Source organism: Balearica regulorum, chromosome 1 (genome assembly GCF_011004875.1).
Source record: "Balearica regulorum gibbericeps isolate bBalReg1 chromosome 1, bBalReg1.pri, whole genome shotgun sequence".
In the NCBI taxonomy this organism is placed as follows: domain Eukaryota; kingdom Metazoa; phylum Chordata; class Aves; order Gruiformes; family Gruidae; genus Balearica; species Balearica regulorum.
In genome coordinates, this window is record NC_046184.1 from 43,515,291 (window position 1) to 43,534,673 (window position 19,383).

At 38.9% G+C, this 19,383-nt stretch overlaps 1 protein-coding gene across 18 annotated transcripts in view; it reads left to right on the forward strand.

The window, feature by feature from the left end:
• The window catches only part of NAV3 (neuron navigator 3), a 560,419-nt gene extending 544,131 nt beyond the window's left edge, over positions 1-16,288 (forward strand). For 17 of the 18 annotated variants that reach the window (XM_075747242.1, XM_075747250.1, XM_075747259.1 and 14 more), the window contains 10 exons: positions 1,666-1,763; positions 2,426-2,521; positions 2,833-3,001; positions 3,755-3,990; positions 5,883-6,037; positions 6,967-7,038; positions 7,473-7,669; positions 8,324-8,442; positions 11,173-11,376; positions 13,559-16,288. In XM_075747242.1, the coding sequence (XP_075603357.1) occupies positions 1,666-1,763; positions 2,426-2,521; positions 2,833-3,001; positions 3,755-3,990; positions 5,883-6,037; positions 6,967-7,038; positions 7,473-7,669; positions 8,324-8,442; positions 11,173-11,376; positions 13,559-13,678 (1,466 nt within the window). In that variant the 3' untranslated portion in view covers positions 13,679-16,288. The remainder of the gene's footprint in view (positions 1-1,665; positions 1,764-2,425; positions 2,522-2,832; positions 3,002-3,754; positions 3,991-5,882; positions 6,038-6,966; positions 7,039-7,472; positions 7,670-8,323; positions 8,443-11,172; positions 11,377-13,558) is intronic. The other variant, XM_075747212.1, reaches the window with a different exon arrangement.
• The last annotated feature ends 3,095 nt before the right edge of the window (positions 16,289-19,383 follow it).

Here is a 19,383-nt window from a genome sequence, read left to right on the forward strand (position 1 = left end):
ACACCCGTATTTCAGTCAGTCACTGGAGTGAAGAGCAGCAAACAAGGACCAGTACAAGACTCTGTCTGTACCTTCTGATGAAAAGAGTGCCAGAGCTCAGGCATGAAGAGAGCCAGAGCCACTACAGTGCACCTAAGGAGGAGGCTTGGCAGGAGCCCATTTAAGCAGTTAGTACCACCATGAATGACATTCGACCCTCTTGGGCATCTTCTCAGCGCCTTGTGTCAGTGAGAGGGAGAGCTCTTAGAAAGTGGAATTTTTTTCTAGCCACAGAGTGGTGCCTCATTCCTAAAGACTTATAGAAGAGATGTATTTAAAAGGCTACATGAGGGTCATCTAGAGATTGAAAAATTTCACAAGGGGGATGCAATATATTGTAAATTGCCCTCAGATGAACTGTGACATTATGGAAACTCTTAAGGTTTGTCCAATATGCTGAAATACAAGTGAAGTGAAACATTCAGTGTTGGTGGCACAGAAGAACTGGCTGCCTGGAACAAAACAAGCATAGATTTGTTTAAGCTCACAACAAAAATACTTCATTCAATTAAAAACAAAAAAACAGCAGCAGAATCTGATTTCTAGATCAAGATGTAAGCTGTCAAAAATTTCACATGAGGACTTATTTTTTAATGTATTCATTGAAGTCATGTTCATAAGTCTTTTTTGGTTTTGCTTGAGCAAGTGACTGAATCTTACTGGCACCTCATTTAATTTAGGTGAAATATGACCTTGTGCAGACTATGACATGAAGTCGACACTTTTCTTCAATCACCACAATAAGAATGAGCAGGATTTAGGGTAGTGGATTACTGTGCTGGCCTTTGAAGAAAATGCAAATCCATAATCTCTCCTAATTTGATAGTTTAAATGTCTAACAGTAAAATCTATGAGAGAACTTCTAGAGGAAGACGGCAGTTTTACCCCTTGCAATAAAGCTGCAGGTTCAGCCTTCAGTAAGAAATACATCCTTCTGCTTTCTCATTTTAGGAGTTAGTGAGGAGGCAGAAACAGAGGCACAGAGCAGAATCACTTGTTACCTCCAAGAAAATTAAACCTTTTCTTAGAGGAATGGCTGAAGGCAGAGTCCATATTCTGGAGTAACGTAAAGTGGTTTTCTAATGGATACTGTTTGTAAACCTGTGTTGTGGGGGTAAAAAAACTCTGTTCATGCCATGTGTACGGAAGGTAAAGAAATCAGCTGGAAAGAGAAATTGAAATGCTGTTTTACTTAGCAGCAAACACATCAGTGCAAGGATTTGTTGCTTTTCTCCTTATAGCATTCTGAAGGGCACAATGCGTGCTCAAAGATATAAACTTAATTTAGGTTTTAAACAACATTACTTTGTGGACATATGGTAATTTTGAACAAATTCCAAGAAGGAAAGCAAAGGCAAGAATTTATTTATTTATGGTTTCCTGATTCATTTCTACATGATTAGAGCTCCTAATTTTGCTTCAAAAATTGGCAGATTGTAACTTCTTTTAATCTCCAACAGAAAAATTGAATTAGGAATAAGTATAAATTAAAATGATTGCAAGTTGTTGTGATGGCAGCCTTTCTTTTTAACCAAAAAACCCTTTGAACAATATTGAACTGATGTGGTGAACATAACTGATATGATTTGTCAGGTTGATCACTTTCCTTCCTGTCTTTTATTGCAGATATTTTGTTGGATGATGTCACTGATGGAGCACTCCACAAAGAAGGTCATAGCGTGAAAATTGTAGTCACTATAAACAAGGGCTATAGTCGAGCCAAGGTAAGTTCATTACTCAAAGGTCTAGATGCTGAATTATATCTCAGGCAAATCTTGCATTATAGTAACTCAACTTGTTTCAGTATTTTCAGCCAGGAGCTGAAGGGAAATATCCTAAAGACAGCAGCTCTCTTCTCTGTCATCCACGCTCAATACAGTTAGGCAGACTCTGTAGAGTAGCGTCATATGGCCGCGTTCTGCCTTTGTGGTGGCTCAGACACTACCAATGCTCGGTTCAATTAGTAGTAGGATGTTCTGGGACTTGCTATCTCCATTTAAAGGTCATTACAAATTAGATCCATGCCTTGGACCCTTTAGGGTGGAACTATGAATATGCTGTTGAGGTAATCAATTTGGAATTGCATCGTAATGTTTTCACATACTGTGCTACAAAAAAATTACAAACACAATGAACTTTTATTATATTCAGCTCTTTATAGATACAGATACAATCTAAGAGCAGAATAAGATACTGTATTTCCTTCCTTACCAAGATGTACCAAAGTAATATCATCTATACCTATTTCTGGCACAGATATTATTAACAGAGTTGTAACATCACATTCTAAGTAATATTATTTTTCTTCATTGGGAAAATGATGAATCTTCATAGAAAACTAATTACCACCATTTTTAGTCCAGTTTCCAAAAATCTCTCTTTGTAGGATCAAAAACCACATGCATATCTGATAGGATCAATTGGAGTCAGCGGAAAAACAAAATGGGATGTTTTAGACGGTGTAATCAGACGTCTCTTTAAGGTAAGACAGTGAAAAATTAGCTCAAGTATTAATTCATTTTTATTTTACACTTAAGAAAAAATGTGTATTCTTTGGGTTTCCTTGCCAAGTTTTTGCTTGGTTTTGGTTTTTGACATATAGCTAACACCACTATTAAACTTTATCCTTAATGGTGCTGTTCTTTTTTCACGTTTGTTCTTTTTTCACATTGCCTTAAATGTGACTGCAAAAATCTCCTTGTCAAGTGACTTCACCAGTACCAAAATTTTCCAAACTGCATTCATTCAATAACCATTTTTATTTTTATGTCTTATGTTTTCATATAATTTCAGGAATATATTTTCCGAGTAGATCCGACTACTAGCCTGGGTTTAAGCTCTGATTGCATTGCTAGCTATTGTATAGGGGATGTAATTAGAGCCCATAGCCTAGAAGTGCCTGAACTGCTGCCTTGTGGATATCTGGTTGGAGATAATAATGTCATCACTGTGAACCTGAAAGGTAAAACCCCAAGAATATTTTTGCAGATACTGTAGAGTTTTTCACTGCAGTCCCCCGTCCCTTCATATTTCTTTTCTTACTCTTGACCTTCCTGTATTTTGTCTCCAGTTCAAGGACTCATTTATCACATAAATTCTCTGTATGACATTGTACAATACCTAACACAGTGAGGCATTTTGAGGCAAATCTAAGAATATCTCTGTCCTCTGCCTGACTGCCATATTGCAGCAAAGTACAAATTTCTTAAGAGTGGCAAAAAAATCCAAACCCATAACAGAGATTATGATGAGAAATATTTATGCCTTACCCAGTTCCACAGGAAAAAATCGATACATTGCAAAAGCTGTAGGAATTTGCTATTGGAGGCAGGCTGGGGGGCTTCAGAAGAACTACACATACATCGATGTGACAACCGGTAACCCTCGTGGCTGTCACTTTGACCTTTTTTTTGTCATGGTTGCCTGCAGTGTCTGAAACATACATCTTTGCCTCACTGAGCCTTCTCTTTACATTTACTTTGATTTCACCTCTCCCACCCATCTCAGTGGTCTAACTACCACTGTTTAATTTTTTGGCCCTGTGGAAGGTTATAAGCATTTCCACAATAATGAAGCCCTTGATAGGAATTTGATTTAGTCAGAAGTATCTTACCTTGCTTTGAGCATGGCACTGATGCCATCAGGTGCTGGGCCAAACATTTACCTGCCTTAGAAAGGATGAAGACAGGCCATTTTTCTTCTCTTTTGTTTCCAGGAGTGGAAGAAAACAGTTTGGACAGTTTTGTGTTTGACACATTAATTCCTAAGCCAATTACCCAGCGGTACTTTAATTTACTGATGGAGCATCGCAGGATTATTCTGTCGGGACCCAGTGGCACAGGAAAGACCTATTTAGCTAACAGGCTGGCTGAATATATTATAACTAAGTCTGGCAGGAAAAAAACTGAGGATGCAATTGCAACTTTCAACGTGGATCACAAGTCAAGCAAGGTAAGTTACAGTTGAAAAGAAAACCTATTGCCCGATTAATAGTGATGATGCAGAGCAGATCCTATTAATTGCCATACAGTTCTGTTGCTCAGCGTTTTTTCTTACAAGAAATTCAGTCTCCAATCCCAGTGAGGAACAGGGACCAGATCTTCCTATTTGAAACAAACCTTTGAAGCATTTTGAAGGAAATCTGAATTTTCCCTCACTTGAGGAAACCCACCTTAAGGATGGATAGAGAGTCAAATTCCCATGTAAATTAAGTTCTCAGAGTGTCCGTAATTCCTTCATCAGAAAGATTGGATATATAGTAATACTAGTCTAAATTGCTTTTTTTTATAGTGATAATAACAGCCTATTGTGAGCAAATAAATACAACTGTTACCACGGTTTCTGGTGTGCATTGGTCAGGAAGCTGACCATACTAAAATTACCTCATGCATCATGTCACATTCACAGTGATTTACATAGCTCGGATTATCAAGCTTCTAGCACGACTACTGTGCTAGCCACAGATAATACTATTCACTTGCTGTCCTAAATTGGGTATACTCCTAACTTGGTACCCAGGGAAAAGAAAATGAAAGGTTTTGCCCAGAGCTTTCTGATTTGTGCAGAACATAATGAATGCTAACATAAGAAGGAAGAACACACAGATCCCAAAGGGATGAGAGGACCATTATTCCAGTAAAAACACTGCTTTTCACTGTCCTTATACAAAGGATTTGTGATGCCATTTACTTTGGCAGGGGATATGTTTATGTTTTATTGTTCTACCATATACATTTATAATGAAAATTGTCCCACAAAGAGCAAGCTTTTGGATTTCTGGTAAATTACTTGTTGTATGTGGTTTTGGTTGTGGGTTGGTTTTGTTTGTTTGCTTATTTTTTCCTTTGTTTCTATTAAGATTGATATAGAACTTTTGAGTTTGTAGTAAAAAAGAAAAAAACCTACATTTCAAATACCAAGCATGTTTAAATAATACAGATGGTGCTATTCCATGGAAGAAACATATGATGTTCACTTAGAGAAACCTGGTCATAAAAAGCTAAACAAAAATCTTTCTTGAAATAATAAAGATTGCATGTTCCCATTAAAGGCAAAAAGATTCTGCTATCCCTGATCCTGGAAGTAAAACAACAATAGGAACTGAGCATTCCCAACGCTGGCAAAATTAGATACCTCTAGGGATACAGCTGTAAAACTTGAGTAGACCAGACCCTCAAGGGCAACAAAGTGTTGAGAAAAATATGAAATGTGTTGTTGATTATAGATAGCTCTCTTTTACTGCAGCACTAAATGGCAGCCAGACAGCTGACAGGAAAAAAGAATTTACACAACAAACTTTATTATGAGGCGTGATGCAGTATCCCCAAAAGGTCAAACAGATTTTCAGTGAGAGTGGTGAAAGGAGATATCTGAGGAAACTGTTCAGTATGACTAAATTGTGTGATAATTGGGGGGGTGGGGGGTGGGGGGGGTGGTAGTATATAAATGTGGCATTCATAAAAATGGAGGTCCAACAAGTAATCTATCTCATCCCATTGGAAATGGCATATTTTATTGCAAACTATATTCCATTAGAGATAAGATATTTTATCAGCAGGTTTCTGAGGAATGTATCCACCACATAGGAATGTGTATGCTTCAGTCACTTGCTTTATGTTTAGTGCCTTTGTTTTTCCTAGCATGTGGCTTCAGTGTCGCTCTATCTAAGAAGCAGGTCCTCCTGCATGTGCTGATCCAGCTGAATGACCCACAGTGGGGAAACTCTGTAGCAGCCTCTTTATCCTTCTCAAAATCTTTTCCACTGAAATTACATCTATGGTCTAATTGGGTTAATCTGGTCTTTTTTGTTTTGGTTTTGGTTTTTTTTGTTAATTCTGCTGAAGGACCTGCGACAATACCTAGCAAACCTAGCTGAGCAATGCAGTGCTGACAACAATGGTGCTGACCTCCCTGTGGTCATAATTCTTGATAACCTCCACCACATCAGTTCACTAAGTGACATCTTCAATGGTTTCCTCAACTGTAAATATAATAAATGGTAAGTAGCAGCTCTTCTCTCCCATTTCACACCTTTTGCAATTAAACCAGTAAAAGCTGTTTCTTATTTTGCAAAATAAAATGTCCCACTGGAAACTCACACTCCCATAGGCTGTTGGCGAAGCCCTTATGCACTTGAATAGTTTTGACCCTCTTCAGACAAGTATGTAGGTGTCTGCTTCATTTTATTTATATGACTTCCATGCATCTCAGTGAGATGCAAATGTATCACAGAATTTAAGAATGTATTTAAATGCTTGATTGAATTAAAATCTTATACCTTTCACCTTGTCAGATCATATAAGCTCATTAGTACCATGAGGACAGGTTATGGGAGAGTAAGAAGAAATACACGTTATAATAGTGGAATTTGGGATATGTGCGAACCCATGAACCATGCCATGCAGAAGCAGCTGTTTATCTGGCAGACTTGCACTTCCTAAGGTTTTTCTGTAGTAGTGCAGAAGTTTGAAGTTCACTGACTGTCCTTTATTGCCAAGCAAGAACAAAAATAATGTTTTCTGGAACTTTTACTGGCCTGTAACACCAGCTATTTCTGCTGTAAAAGTGCCATCATAGGAACTTCCCTTCATAAAATCACTGCATGCTGTATCTTACTCATGAGATTCGCTGGCTTCTGAAATTAAAACTCTAAGCCTTCTGCAAAATTATGAGGTACATGAGGACAGGGTTGCCTCATTTATTTCTTTATTACGGATGAGTACTAGTAAACTACAAATGTGCAGAGAGGGAAATCATTCGAGAATAAACATTTTTAAAAGGGCGCCTCAGAAATATTTTAAATCTAAGACTACAGTACATCCAGAGACTCTTTTAAAAATTGGCCTAATGCAGATAAGAAGAAAGAATATTCTCTGAGTATTTTCATGGATTCTCCCTCAAAAAAACCTACTACTTTTCTCTTTTCAGTCCCTATATTATTGGAACCATGAACCAGGGAGTTTCTTCTTCACCAAATCTGGAGCTGCATCACAATTTCAGGTACATTCACTCTGTATTTACTGTGGCTGTGTTTGCACAGCTCCCTGCTTCTCAGCCCAGTTCTTTGACAAACATTGATCTCGTGTATCGTCACAGCAAAGTATTTTAGCTTCTGTGACTCTCCTCTGTTGATGGGTCTCCGAATGGTGTTGGGGAATAGTGAAAGAAATAAAATACTTTCCAGCACCTCTAACAAGATGCTGAAGATGATTGCATTCTCGCATTACATTTGTCTTCAGCAGTGTCTTAAATTCATGCTGAAACTTGTAATGATTGTGTTGTAGCAGTGGGCGATAATGTGGTTTATTGGAGCAGTGTTATATTTGTTGACTAATGAGACTTGGAAGCTTATGACATTACCTTCATTTATATGTTTAAGAGGAAATGATGTATTTGCTATTCATTGCTACTTGACATTTATCCTTTCTACCCAGGTGGGTGCTGTGTGCTAATCACACAGAGCCTGTTAAAGGTTTCTTGGGCAGATATCTGAGAAGGAAACTGATTGAGACTGAAATAGAAAGGAACATACGCAATAATGAGCTCATCAAAATCATTGACTGGATCCCCAAAACATGGCATCATCTCAACAGCTTCCTAGAAACACACAGCTCTTCAGATGTAACCATTGGTGAGTCCATTGGTGGAGTGGTTTGAAATAAGGATGCAGGGTGAGCATTTTTGAGATTTGGGAAAGTTATATCTCTTTTTTAAAGTTATCATCTCTCAATGGGAAGTACAACATCAGTGTGCAGAACTTGTCTGCTTACCAGCAAGATTGAAATGAAAATGGAATGGTTTATGTATGTATTTCCTGGTACTTCTGCCTTTGTTGTTAAAGACTTTCAAGTAAATTATCATAATTTTTAAAAGTTAAATTTACAAAAAATTACCTCAGTAGCAACTTTCCTAAGCTTAATTTTTTCCCCGCTTTCACACTGCAGCATAATTATAGCAATGAAAACACTTGGACAGTCAGTTCAGCAAACTAGCACATGGGAGATGTACATGTACCTGAGGTCTTATACTGGAATGGCTATCTTAACAGAGAAGTCATCCTTTTACATAGCTTTGCCCGTAAAACTTGTAAATCAGGCCATAGCATAGGATAAAGTGACACTAGTTCATTTTTAATAACAGGAGACTGATAGCTCCTTTATTGTAGTCCTGTATTAGTATTCTCTTCACTTGAGTTTGCTCCAATATTACTTTCTTAATTCTGTGAAGATTGTTTTTAGTGTGTTCCCTAGTTCTACTTTTTGTAATACAGAACTTGACTTCTCAGGTCCCCGCCTCTTCCTCCCTTGCCCAATGGATGTTGATGGCTCCAGAGTGTGGTTCACAGACCTCTGGAACTATTCCCTGGTGCCGTATCTTCTGGAAGCTGTGAGAGAAGGACTTCAGGTATGTCATTTGTTTCCCAGCAGATTTTTTTTAATTAATTTCATAGGCTTTCTCCAAGCTACTTTTAACCAATGCATCCAAGTATGAATGCTGTTGCATTTGCAAGAAGAAAATCTGTGGAGGGATTATAGAAATCAGCCTTGAACTCCATTTGCCCTGCTCTTTATATAGTATAATTTAACTTTGTCTGCTCCAGCAGTAGCATATCTTGTATTTTATGAAGAAAGTTTCTCCTCTGTGACTGGAGGAAGGTTCTTTTTTTTCCACTGTTTAAAGAGTTCACAGCAATGCTAAATACAGCTCAGATTGCCTCCCTGAGTCAAGGCAGTCTCAGCCTACCCCTGCATGGAAGAGTTAATAGCCCTTACACTGGTGCAAGAAAATAGCTTTGGTCTGCTTAATCTTTCCCACCTACATACACATGTAGGCACGCAGGCTTGTGGAGGAAAGCTTGTGAGCAAGGATATTTTCACCATTGAGAAAAAAAAAAATATTTACTGGCCTTATCTAACCAGATTGAGATAGTTTACTCTTTGGTGCTGCTGAACATGAAGGTCTGTCCCTTTTTACCCTTGTATCTTGCACCCCTGCTTGTATTTCCCATAGTTCTGTTTCTCCTTTTTTCTTTCTCTGTATGGGCTAAGGTTTTCTCCTGACTGTAATTCTCATTGTGGGTAACAGTGCCATCAGATCAGCGCGTCGTTCTTCCCTCCGACCTATCCTTTCCAGCGCGAGGTGTTAACAGCAGTTCCATTGACTGATACTGAACTAGTAATGTTTCTTCTACTTTAATAGAGAGAGGGCTACAAATAGATTTGCTGTAGATAGCACTGTAAGCTGTCCCACATAGGTTTTTTGGCCCATTCCACATGTTTGAAGCAAACCTAAATCTTTAAATTAATCCAGATTTTTCTTTTTTTTTTTTCATTTTTTATTTGGCTTTCTTTTTCCTTTTCCTTTTATGCATTGCAATTCTATGTCCTCTGAAAAGACACTTTGTGGAAAGGCAGGTTTTATGCCACACATGACACTGAAAGAAATTACTGCACAGTGCAGAGGGGATTGTTACGGACTAGTCAAAGAACTGTGTAAGCAGCTGCAATTTCTTTATCACCTTGTATTGACATAGTGACATACTGATACGGTGGAGGTTTAGAATCTTGCCTCTTGAATATCTCACGCTTCCCTAAAACTGCTTACCCCTCTGGGAATTACAGAGTGTTTATGCCTTGTGCAAAAAACTGCCAAACAGCTGATAGAACAGTCACAGTGAGATTAACAGTGCTTGTTTAGACCATCTATAAAAATGGAGTGATATTCTTCATGCTTATATTTTCCCAAGTATACAGGGTACCTATTTAAATGAAAACTTCAATTCTGGAGCAGAAGATGGCAGCATACAGAAGAAAATATGTTGTTTCATGAACTGTTCCAATTTTTAGCTGCTTTGGATGGCTTCCACAGAATATCATTATTAATAATAAACAGAAATCTTTTATATGATATAATTAGATGTTCCTGGAACCAGGGACGGGTAGAAAATGGCTTTCTAGCCTGGTACTTTGCAAACTCACTTGTCAGACACAGAATTTACAAGCCTTGCTCCAGATTCCAGAAAAGATTTAATCACTGTTAATCTCAGACAAGGGGAAGTGCTGCTTACAGCCTGGAGTTAGCCTGCTACCCCCCCAAGAAACATTTCCTCTTGGGTTATTTAGGCAGATCTCCGTTATAGCAGCCTGGCCTCTGTGTAGGGCAGAAGGAGTCTGAGTATCTCTGTGCATAAAACAGGGAACTTGGCTGCCTAACCAGGAGCTCTGGATTCAGCAAGTGCCTGGGAGCAGATGGTGCAGTGATAAGCACAACTCATGTCTCTGGCTTTAGCACGAAAATCCTTCACTGTTTTACTCCCTTTAGGAGTGCAGCCCATTGAAATGCTCCATGAGTGTATGCCCTGCCAATATTATGCTGTTCCTTGGATTGTGTGAGGCTGTTTGGGCTGGGAGAGGTCACAGAAAGTCCTGGTGACTGGCTCCCCATCCCAGTGTGTCATTGTCACAGGTAAAGGAAATCTGTAAAGCAGCGACCAAGGGGCTCTCGGTTAACATGTTGCTTGTGAACAGCAATGTGGAGAAGGGTGCATTTTACTGAGGAAGCTACCAGACCTCCTAAACTTACAATATTCTCATTCTTCCTTCCTCTGTCCTCCTTCCACTATGTGCTTCATATTAAAGAAAATCTATCCTTTGTGAATTTCTTCTCTTAACCTTGTGAAAGATCTCAGACTTAAGGTGTGGACAGATGTCTGCTTCTGCATCCCATTTTGCTAGGAGAAGAGAACAATCTGTACTGGCACTTCCTAATTCACTTCAGACAAAATCCAATTAACTTGAACATTTTAGATAGGTCTGAGTTAATTTCACTGATATGCCTTAAGCAAATTACCTAAAGGTCTCATTTCACATTGTATCAAAAACTTGTGGCTCCCACTGTTGCCTACAAGTGTCACTAGTTATGGAGTGCTTTTCAACTTGCAGCCAATCTGCGTATTCAAAGAGCATTAATGGAGATGAGGTCTTTTGAATGTCTTCTCATATCCGAGTGCTGAGCAGATTTGAAAGAAAACCACTTACTATGATGGTTTAGATGGTTTTGATGATTTTTGTCTGCCATTAAAACTGATACCGAAAACTCTGTAGGATACTTACCTGTGTTATATTCATAATATAGATGTATGGTAAGAGGGCACCATGGGAAGACCCCTCCAAGTGGGTAGCTGATACCTATCCATGGAGCTCTGCATCTCTACAGCATGAGTGGCCATCGTTACTTCAGTTAAGACCAGAAGATGTTGGTTATGAAGGTTATGCATCAGCAAAGGAAGGAACGACTTCAAAGCATGTTCCACAGACTGATACAGAGGGGGATCCCTTGGTAAGATTTAAACTTTGGGGAAAAGGCTTTTCAGTATGGACTTTACCATCACATGTTAAATTCTACACTGTACAGTAAAAAAATACTGTGTACCTGTTCCAAAATGGGCTTTTAAAATGAATGCTACTAGAATGTATTAAAAAGGTTGAAAATAAAAAGAAAATCTAACAGGAGGGTGGGTATCACCATCATGTTAATATGTCCCTAAATTGCATTTCCCGTCTGCCCAGAAATGTGTCTGGTCTTCATCATTATAGCATTTGGATACCACTCTTCAGCAACTTATTAATCAGTTTATTCTAAAAACACCTTTCCAGGTTGGGCAGTCCTTCATCTACATTCTACAAATGAAGGACTGAGAAACTTGCATTATTTAACTTGTCTATCATAGAGAATTAGTGGAAATGCAAATTAGACAGCTATCCTCCCATTCCTCAGACCACTTCAAGATAACTGACGACTGTATAACAATCTTAACATAAAAGGAATGCAAGTGTGGTGGCATTAAAAGATAAGAGGTTGATTTCCCTCAATGCCATGTATTGTTTTATTTAAATATGATCCCAGATGTTTGGGTTTACCATTGCCTCCTCTAATAATGGACTACTAAATTGCATATATTGAACTTCTATTCTTGCATAGTGCTTTCTCTATAGACTGCCTTTATCACAATTCAAAATACCATTTTGGAGAACTGTACTTCTGGAATACAGGCAGCCCTTGGAAAAGGGAATTTCTCAGAGGAAAATGCATTTAACTCTTATCAGTGCTAAGAAAATGACTCCTTAGCCTCACTGAAGCGTTTGGTATCCAAAACCAGACCTTGCATCCTGAAGAAGTGTAGAAAATCACCTCCTTTGATCCCCTGTCTCCCGCTCTGACTGTTTGACCCAGTGACTTGGGCTGCCAGTGAGTGTATTGGCCAGGCTCCCAGCACGTACGCATCACTCCACTAAGGTGAAAACACTTGGGCAGCTCGAGTTCAGTGTCCTGTCACCCCTTCTCCCTGCACACTGTGATCAGTATCTGTATCTAATTATCAGAAGCTTGAAACTTGTGAATGGAGGGCTTGCCCCTGCCTCTGATGGAGCTCACTGGGCGACAGACATCGTGCTTGGGGAAACAGGACCTTTCACGTGCAGGCTGTACTGCACACCCACCGCATGGATCCTGTATTCTCAAACATGGATACCTATGAAACCTTCAGCAAAAGCTGCCTGATAGCATTAAAGAGAATTAAATGCTGTTCAATGCCTAGAGAAAACTGCACAAGCTGTGCAGGTTGAAACCGTAGAGATGTAAGGATTCCTGAGCAAACTGGGAAAAGGGGCTTAACGCACAGACACACAAGAATACCTCTTTCTCTTTGGTTTTTCATTGCCTATTTTTTTGTAATGACAGCGTATTTGTTCCTTGAAAAACACTAAAGCAATGTCAACATTGCTTGCAGCCCTGAGCATGCTGGCAGAAGCGGATGTTTTATAAATAAAATCCTGATCATTACACAGAGTTAGGCGTCAAGCATCCAAGTAATTTTCTGGGCCTTAATGCTGCTTTTTGATGATTTTTCAGATGAGTTTCAGGTTCTAATAATCGCCAAATTATGTGGGGGCTCTCCTCTCCTGGGTAGGAGGATCTGTTGCTGCTCCCCTGCTGAGGTCAGCCCCTCGACAGCAGATGGGACTCTTTTATGAAGCAGCTGGCCTCAGTCCACACCTCTCCTGCTCCCTCCCCATCTCTCTTGTGCAGAGGGGGTATGTTAGTGTGATTATGTTTGCGGTTGCTTTTCCAATGTAGTGTGTCTACGCCATCCAAAAATTATCTGGAAGCTTGACTGTCTCCAAATATGGGCCCAGATGTCCAGCTGTGATATGGCTTCCTTCCCCTGTCGGTGTTGCAGCTGCAGCCGGTCTCACCCTTGAATTACAGAGAGTTATCAGGCAGCTCCATGGTATCCCTCTGGCTCTTTGGACCTTTAAACTTCTATTTAAAGACCAGAAGGCAATGAAAGGGGTGCCAGGAGGAGCCGCTGACACCCTGGCCTTTCTGAAATCCTTTTGTGTGGTCCCCTCAGCTAGATACCAGCACACCTCATACTGCAAAGGAGCTTAATTAAATTTTAACACGGTCACTGCAGCATTAAATGAGACAAGATTATGTAAACATTGCTTTCTTCTTTCAGATGAATATGCTAATGAGGCTTCAAGAGGCAGCCAACTATTCGAGCGCGCAAAGCTGTGACAGCGATAGCACCAGCCACCATGACGACATTTTGGATTCATCCCTTGAATCAACTCTCTGAAAGGGACAAACCTTGGTGGAGGATTATGGTAAAATCTGTTTCCACTAGACCACTGCCAGTATTAAAGCAGCACGCCGAGGTCCATGAGTGAGAATGGTGTGTTGTAGGTAGGCAGGAGACCTAACTCTTCAAAGTCAGGAAGAAAAATTGAAGTGGAAAGCTTGAATTAGTTTAATTTCAAGGCATTTCAATACCTATGGAGCCAAGTGAGACTCCATTTGTCAACTGGAAAGGGCCCTAGACCAAGGGCATCTAAGCAGATTGCACATGTGTTAGCCAAACTGGAATTTTTATTTTTTTTTTCCCTTTTCCTTTTTCTCTCTCTCTCTCTCTCTGTCTCTCTCGCTCGCTCTGTCTGTCTCTGTTTCTCTGTACAAGTTTACAGTGCAACTTCTTCTGTTTTTTTCCTTTAGTTTACCCTGAGGCGCTGCATGAACAATGCAGTCTTCTAATTCTCTTCTAACCTCTGTTGTGCCACATGGTGCTGGTCACAGGACTGCAGTGGTGTTTGTGTTGTACGCTACTGCCCATTCCAAAATGAGTCAAAGATGATGATAGTAACTCGGAAAGCACAAACAGTATTGTGCAATCACCAGAAAACATGACTGTGATATGCTGGATAAGTGCCAATTTAATTCTAACTGCCATGGTCACGGTGATGCGCTCCATCAAGTTTTTAGTACACGAGTCACAGATTTTATAAAGTTGTTTTTACCACAAAGGTCTTTTTTAACCACCTGCCCACTCCTTAACAACAGTTTTATACCAATTATTAACCAACACTGATTAAAGGCTTTTTAGGGCTTCATTTGTTTGAGCCTTTTCAGTGAAAGAAGGAACATTTCTTATGGTGCTGTCTCACTGCCTTAAAACAGATTTCTAGAACAGTTTTACAGTTGGTTTAATTCCTAAACCATTGGTAATTTACACTGTTTTTTTCTTCATTTACTAATGAGAAAACGTCAGTTAACACAGTAGCCTCATATCTGTATATCATGATTTTTTAAAGAAATGGATAGGAGAAAGAACAGTTGCTATATAATATTTTTATCTTGTGAATAGATTGCTCTGCCTACCCTCAGAAATACACAAGGAACCCAAACCCACTTCCACTGCCACCTAAATGCTGAGAAAATCGGCTCAAATCCATTTGGTCCCATGGAATGGAGTTTTTGGAGGATAGATGTTTTGAATTCTTATCCAGCAGAGCTGGATGCACTTGATGCAGCATGAGCACAAATATATGTTTGGTTTGGTTTTTTTTTTTTCCTTTTTCTAGTTTTAGCATGTTGTTTTGATTGCTATTGTTGTACATGAAGAATTCAGCATAAAAGAACACTGAAGCAGTGATGTCCACTGTGGAAGAGGAAGAGTTTATACTGTAAAAGTGGGTTGGTTTTGCACAGTCTACTGGGTGGGTATTGTAAATATTGAAAAAAAAAAAAAAAAGAAAAAAAAAGCCTTGCACAAATCAAAACGATAACAAACAAACAAACAAACAAAATGTATTTTATTCTGTTGGTGTTAAGAGATGTTTCACTTGCTGAGATTTCCTGTATGTTGCAAACAAATACAGAATGCAAACCTTAAAAGCTGTTATTACCTGGTGTGTTTGTCCTGTACTTACAGTTGTTATGACTATGCAGGAGCTATCAATGCTACAGTGAGCATGTTTCAATATCTATATGAAGCCAATACATTTGGGGGGAATAAAGCTGAAAATGTTCTAAGTGCGTATGTCACGGCAGGCTACAACCAGATTGCTTTCAAACTGCTCAGAATAATTGGAAACGCTCTTTGACCACAAGAGACGTCCAGTTAAAATAGGTGCATATAAACAAGAAGGTATCCAAGGGCTTTGGCATTGTGTAGACATGTACTGTACACCTCCATGGATGTTACCTTCAGGATGTGTATTTGGTGCTATTAACTCTTTGTGGCCACCCTGTGGTCACTCACTGTAAAACAAAGATAAATCAATGCAGTTTCCAAATGGCACTGAGCTGCATCACTGAATCTAGAGGTTCCTACACGGTGCTATTGCCCTAATAAAACTCCAACTGAATTTATGCATGTAGGATTCAGTCAGACCAACATCATGCCCCCCCAAATCTGGATCCATTTCTGATGCAAAATGTCAGCGCATACACCTTGGCTGACTCGAAGAACTAAAGGAAAGCTGCTCTTTCCTGTACCTGTGCTCTGAGCAAACCTGCAAATCTTTTCCTGCCATATTTAACACACAAACACACAATATCACATATACAAAACTTCCTGCAATACATCTCAGTGAGTCCACCTAGTTTACAACTCAGAAATTGTTTGTGAAACATTTGTCTGTACACATTTTATATTTTGTACATTTTTGATGTAACATATCATGTAAATAGACAGAAACAGTGAAATAAATCATCTGAAAAGTTTTGTAGTCTTTGTAAAGCCCTAATAATAAGTATTTGGTGTCATCGGACTTAACTGGATGATGTATTTTCTATTGGTTTATTGTTCCTCTAGCTTGTAAACCAGCTTGCGTATATTTTTTTGCAGGTGTGCGCACTGTATCTGTCTAAATTATTACTTTGCCATTAAAGTGGAATTATTTATTGAAAACACAGTCTGGTGTTTTTGCAGTCAGGACCACTTAACGGTTAGATATTATTTCAAATATAAAAACATATAAACAAAATGACAAACTGAAGGATGTAATTTTCTGTATTCAGCAGAACTAATCTCTGTAGAAACAAAATTAAGCACTGTTTCTAGTTCCAGTGATTCAGTATGATTTTTGAATGGCTCTTTCCATAGTGGGAACAGGTTGTGCAGTTCAGAAGCAACTTTACAGTCTCGCTGTTCTCAAGACTCTCTTCAAATACAAGGCTATTGATTTCAGTGGTGGTAAACCTGTATAAAACTGGTGCAGTATTATGCTTTATTTTCAGACTTGAAGGGCTTAGGGCTACTTCCTCAGCAGGTATACATCAGTCTGATTTAACAGAATTCAAAGAAAGAAAGTAGAATTATGTTAGTCAGGTAATCACAGACTTTGAGGCTGGAAGAAATAATTGTGATCCTGCTAGTTGTAGCACCTCGGCTGTAAGTCTCAGCAGCAGGTCTATAATTTCTCCTGAAATTGTCATATCCCTGGAAAGACCTTTAGACATAACGGTACAGAGTAGAAGATCTAGCACGTCGTTGTCAATGTGGCTAATTATTCACTGGGTTGGTTTGTTTTTTAAGGGCTTTATTTGCAGTTAGGTCTTACATATCTCTTTCAAGAGAAAAATACCCCAAACTGTCTTTGTCCACTTTGTCTACTAAAAAGCCAACCACAATCAAAACATCTTTTACATTTGAGTAAAAGCCTTCCTTGCTTTTCTTTTTGATAAGACAAGCAGCTTTTCATGATAAGGCATGTCTTTCAGACCTCAACACATTCTTGCAGGACTTTCTGACTACTTTTTGATTTGTCAGAGTCCCTTCTGAAGTGTGGCTATGAGAATTGCAGACGGTATTCCTGTGATGATTTTACTTTTGCTATAAACAGAACTAATATCACCTTCCTACTCCCACTTGATATTTTCCCTGCTTAGGCTTCAGGGCTGACATTCACTCTCTAATTGCATCATCCTACTGCAGGCTCATGTTCAGTTAATTATCTACCAAGACCCTGACTTCTTTTCATGTTGCATCATTTTGAAATACTTTGTCCAATCCTGTCTGTATAAACTATGCTCTTTGTTCCTTAGATTTATGATTGCAAATTTATCTGTATTAAAACAGGATATTCAAATCAGCCCACCCTACCAAATGATTCAGCTCATTCTCTAAAATTGGCATCTAATTTACCACTCCAGCAGCTTCCCTGATTTCCAAAACCTGCTAACCATCTTTCAGTTTGTAGGTAAAGGTAGTAAGTAATGTTTGGCCAAGAGCCAACCCCTGCAGAATCCTCTAGGACCCTCCATGAAGATTTCTGGTTTACAGCGACGTTGTTGGGTCACTTATGTCACGGGTATATTTCTATTCCCGTTAACGTGGGTATGGATAGCAGAATGTCATACAAAACCAGGTGTGTATAATATTATAGGAAATATATCATGAGTTACATGGCTCCTCCATCACCGTAGGTCTCGAAGGATGGATTAAATTAGTTTCTGTTGAAAATTACATATGTAGACCTGATCTTACACAGTAAGGGGAATAGACTAGATGACTTTAGTGATCTCAGTGTGGCTTTCTTATAATTCAGTGCTGCAGTCTTTGCCTGTTATCCAGCTGCCATTACTTAAGGGAAAAGATATGAAATTTAATTGTCAGACTCATTCTGTGTCTACTGTCTCAGCATATCTACCTGTTAGCTGCCATCTGGAGAGCTGCCTGCTGAATGCCCAGGTTCCCAGGACAGGAACAGGAACGGGAACAGGATAGTGCAACCTTGGAAAGGAGAGTGGTTTTAGCAAGGTAGTTGAGACATTGCTCTTGCTTACAAGAACTCATTTTTTTGTGCTGTCATTAAATAGCCACTGTGTTTCTCAGCATGCACTCCTTTTTCTTGATAACTGAATAATGTCACACAAATTAAATGCTACCACTAAGTCTGGCAATGCAAGAGCTACAGATGCACTATCATGGGAGAAATGCATTGCCGGATAACAATACCAGTAGCAGAAAATAGAATCTGTCATGAAAGATAAATTAACTAAGACCCAGGCCATGTGACCTTGCCTTTCTACACTAAATTGCATTTACTGTTCTTTGTTCAATTGCAACCTTAAACAAATGTTGATAAATAGCAATGAGTGAGCACACTGAGTGAAGTAAAGTCCTGTTTTTAGTAACAAATTTCACAAATGAAATAATGGTTTGCCTTTGTCAGTGTATTTACTTGTTTTGTAAGCAGTTTTTATTAAATCAGATTACATAATATAGGAAACTAAAATGCATCTTGACAATTAAATGCCAAAGCTGAAAGAAAAAGCACCTGGTAACTGCTGTCTAACAAAATAAAACATTTACATGATGACACATAACTAGCACTAATGATTTTATCACGCCTAAAATGGATGGCTCTAAAAGAACAAAGAAACAGACAAAATAGGTGCTAGCTGTATGGACAAACCCCAAGGACTTAGTGAACAAAGTCATTTAGACTCGTGAACTCTATTTTAGTGCTGTTAATTCAATGCACCTGAAATATGCCCAGCTAATCCCATGTTCTGTACTCTACAAGTGCAATGAAAAGACATACCTAGAGTGAAAAAAAGACTCTTCAGTGTGACTGTTAATGCACGTTAGCCGTTGCACTCATGTAGGCTACATACAATAAAGAGCTACGGTTTCTTTACAGCAGTCCCTGAGCTACCAGAAATAATTGGGTGGCAGAATGAATAATTTAGCTCCATCATTACTGCACTCCTCATATAACTGTCATGATCTTTAGTGTACCCTGTCCCTGCTTATCCAGGTCAAGCTAATGGCACTGTGTTGGACTGACTCTTGATTGTGGCTGGGGAAAGTCACACTGGAGGCAAAATCTTACATCTTAACTGAAATAACATTACAGGGAAAATGTGGTTTTCACCTAGTGGAAATTAAAAAATCTAAAAGCTATGTGAGAAAACTTTATTGTCTTATTAGTAATTGCTGTGATTAATCTCATTATTACTTAATGTTTTGTATTACTGCTTTTGTAGTGCCAATGCATC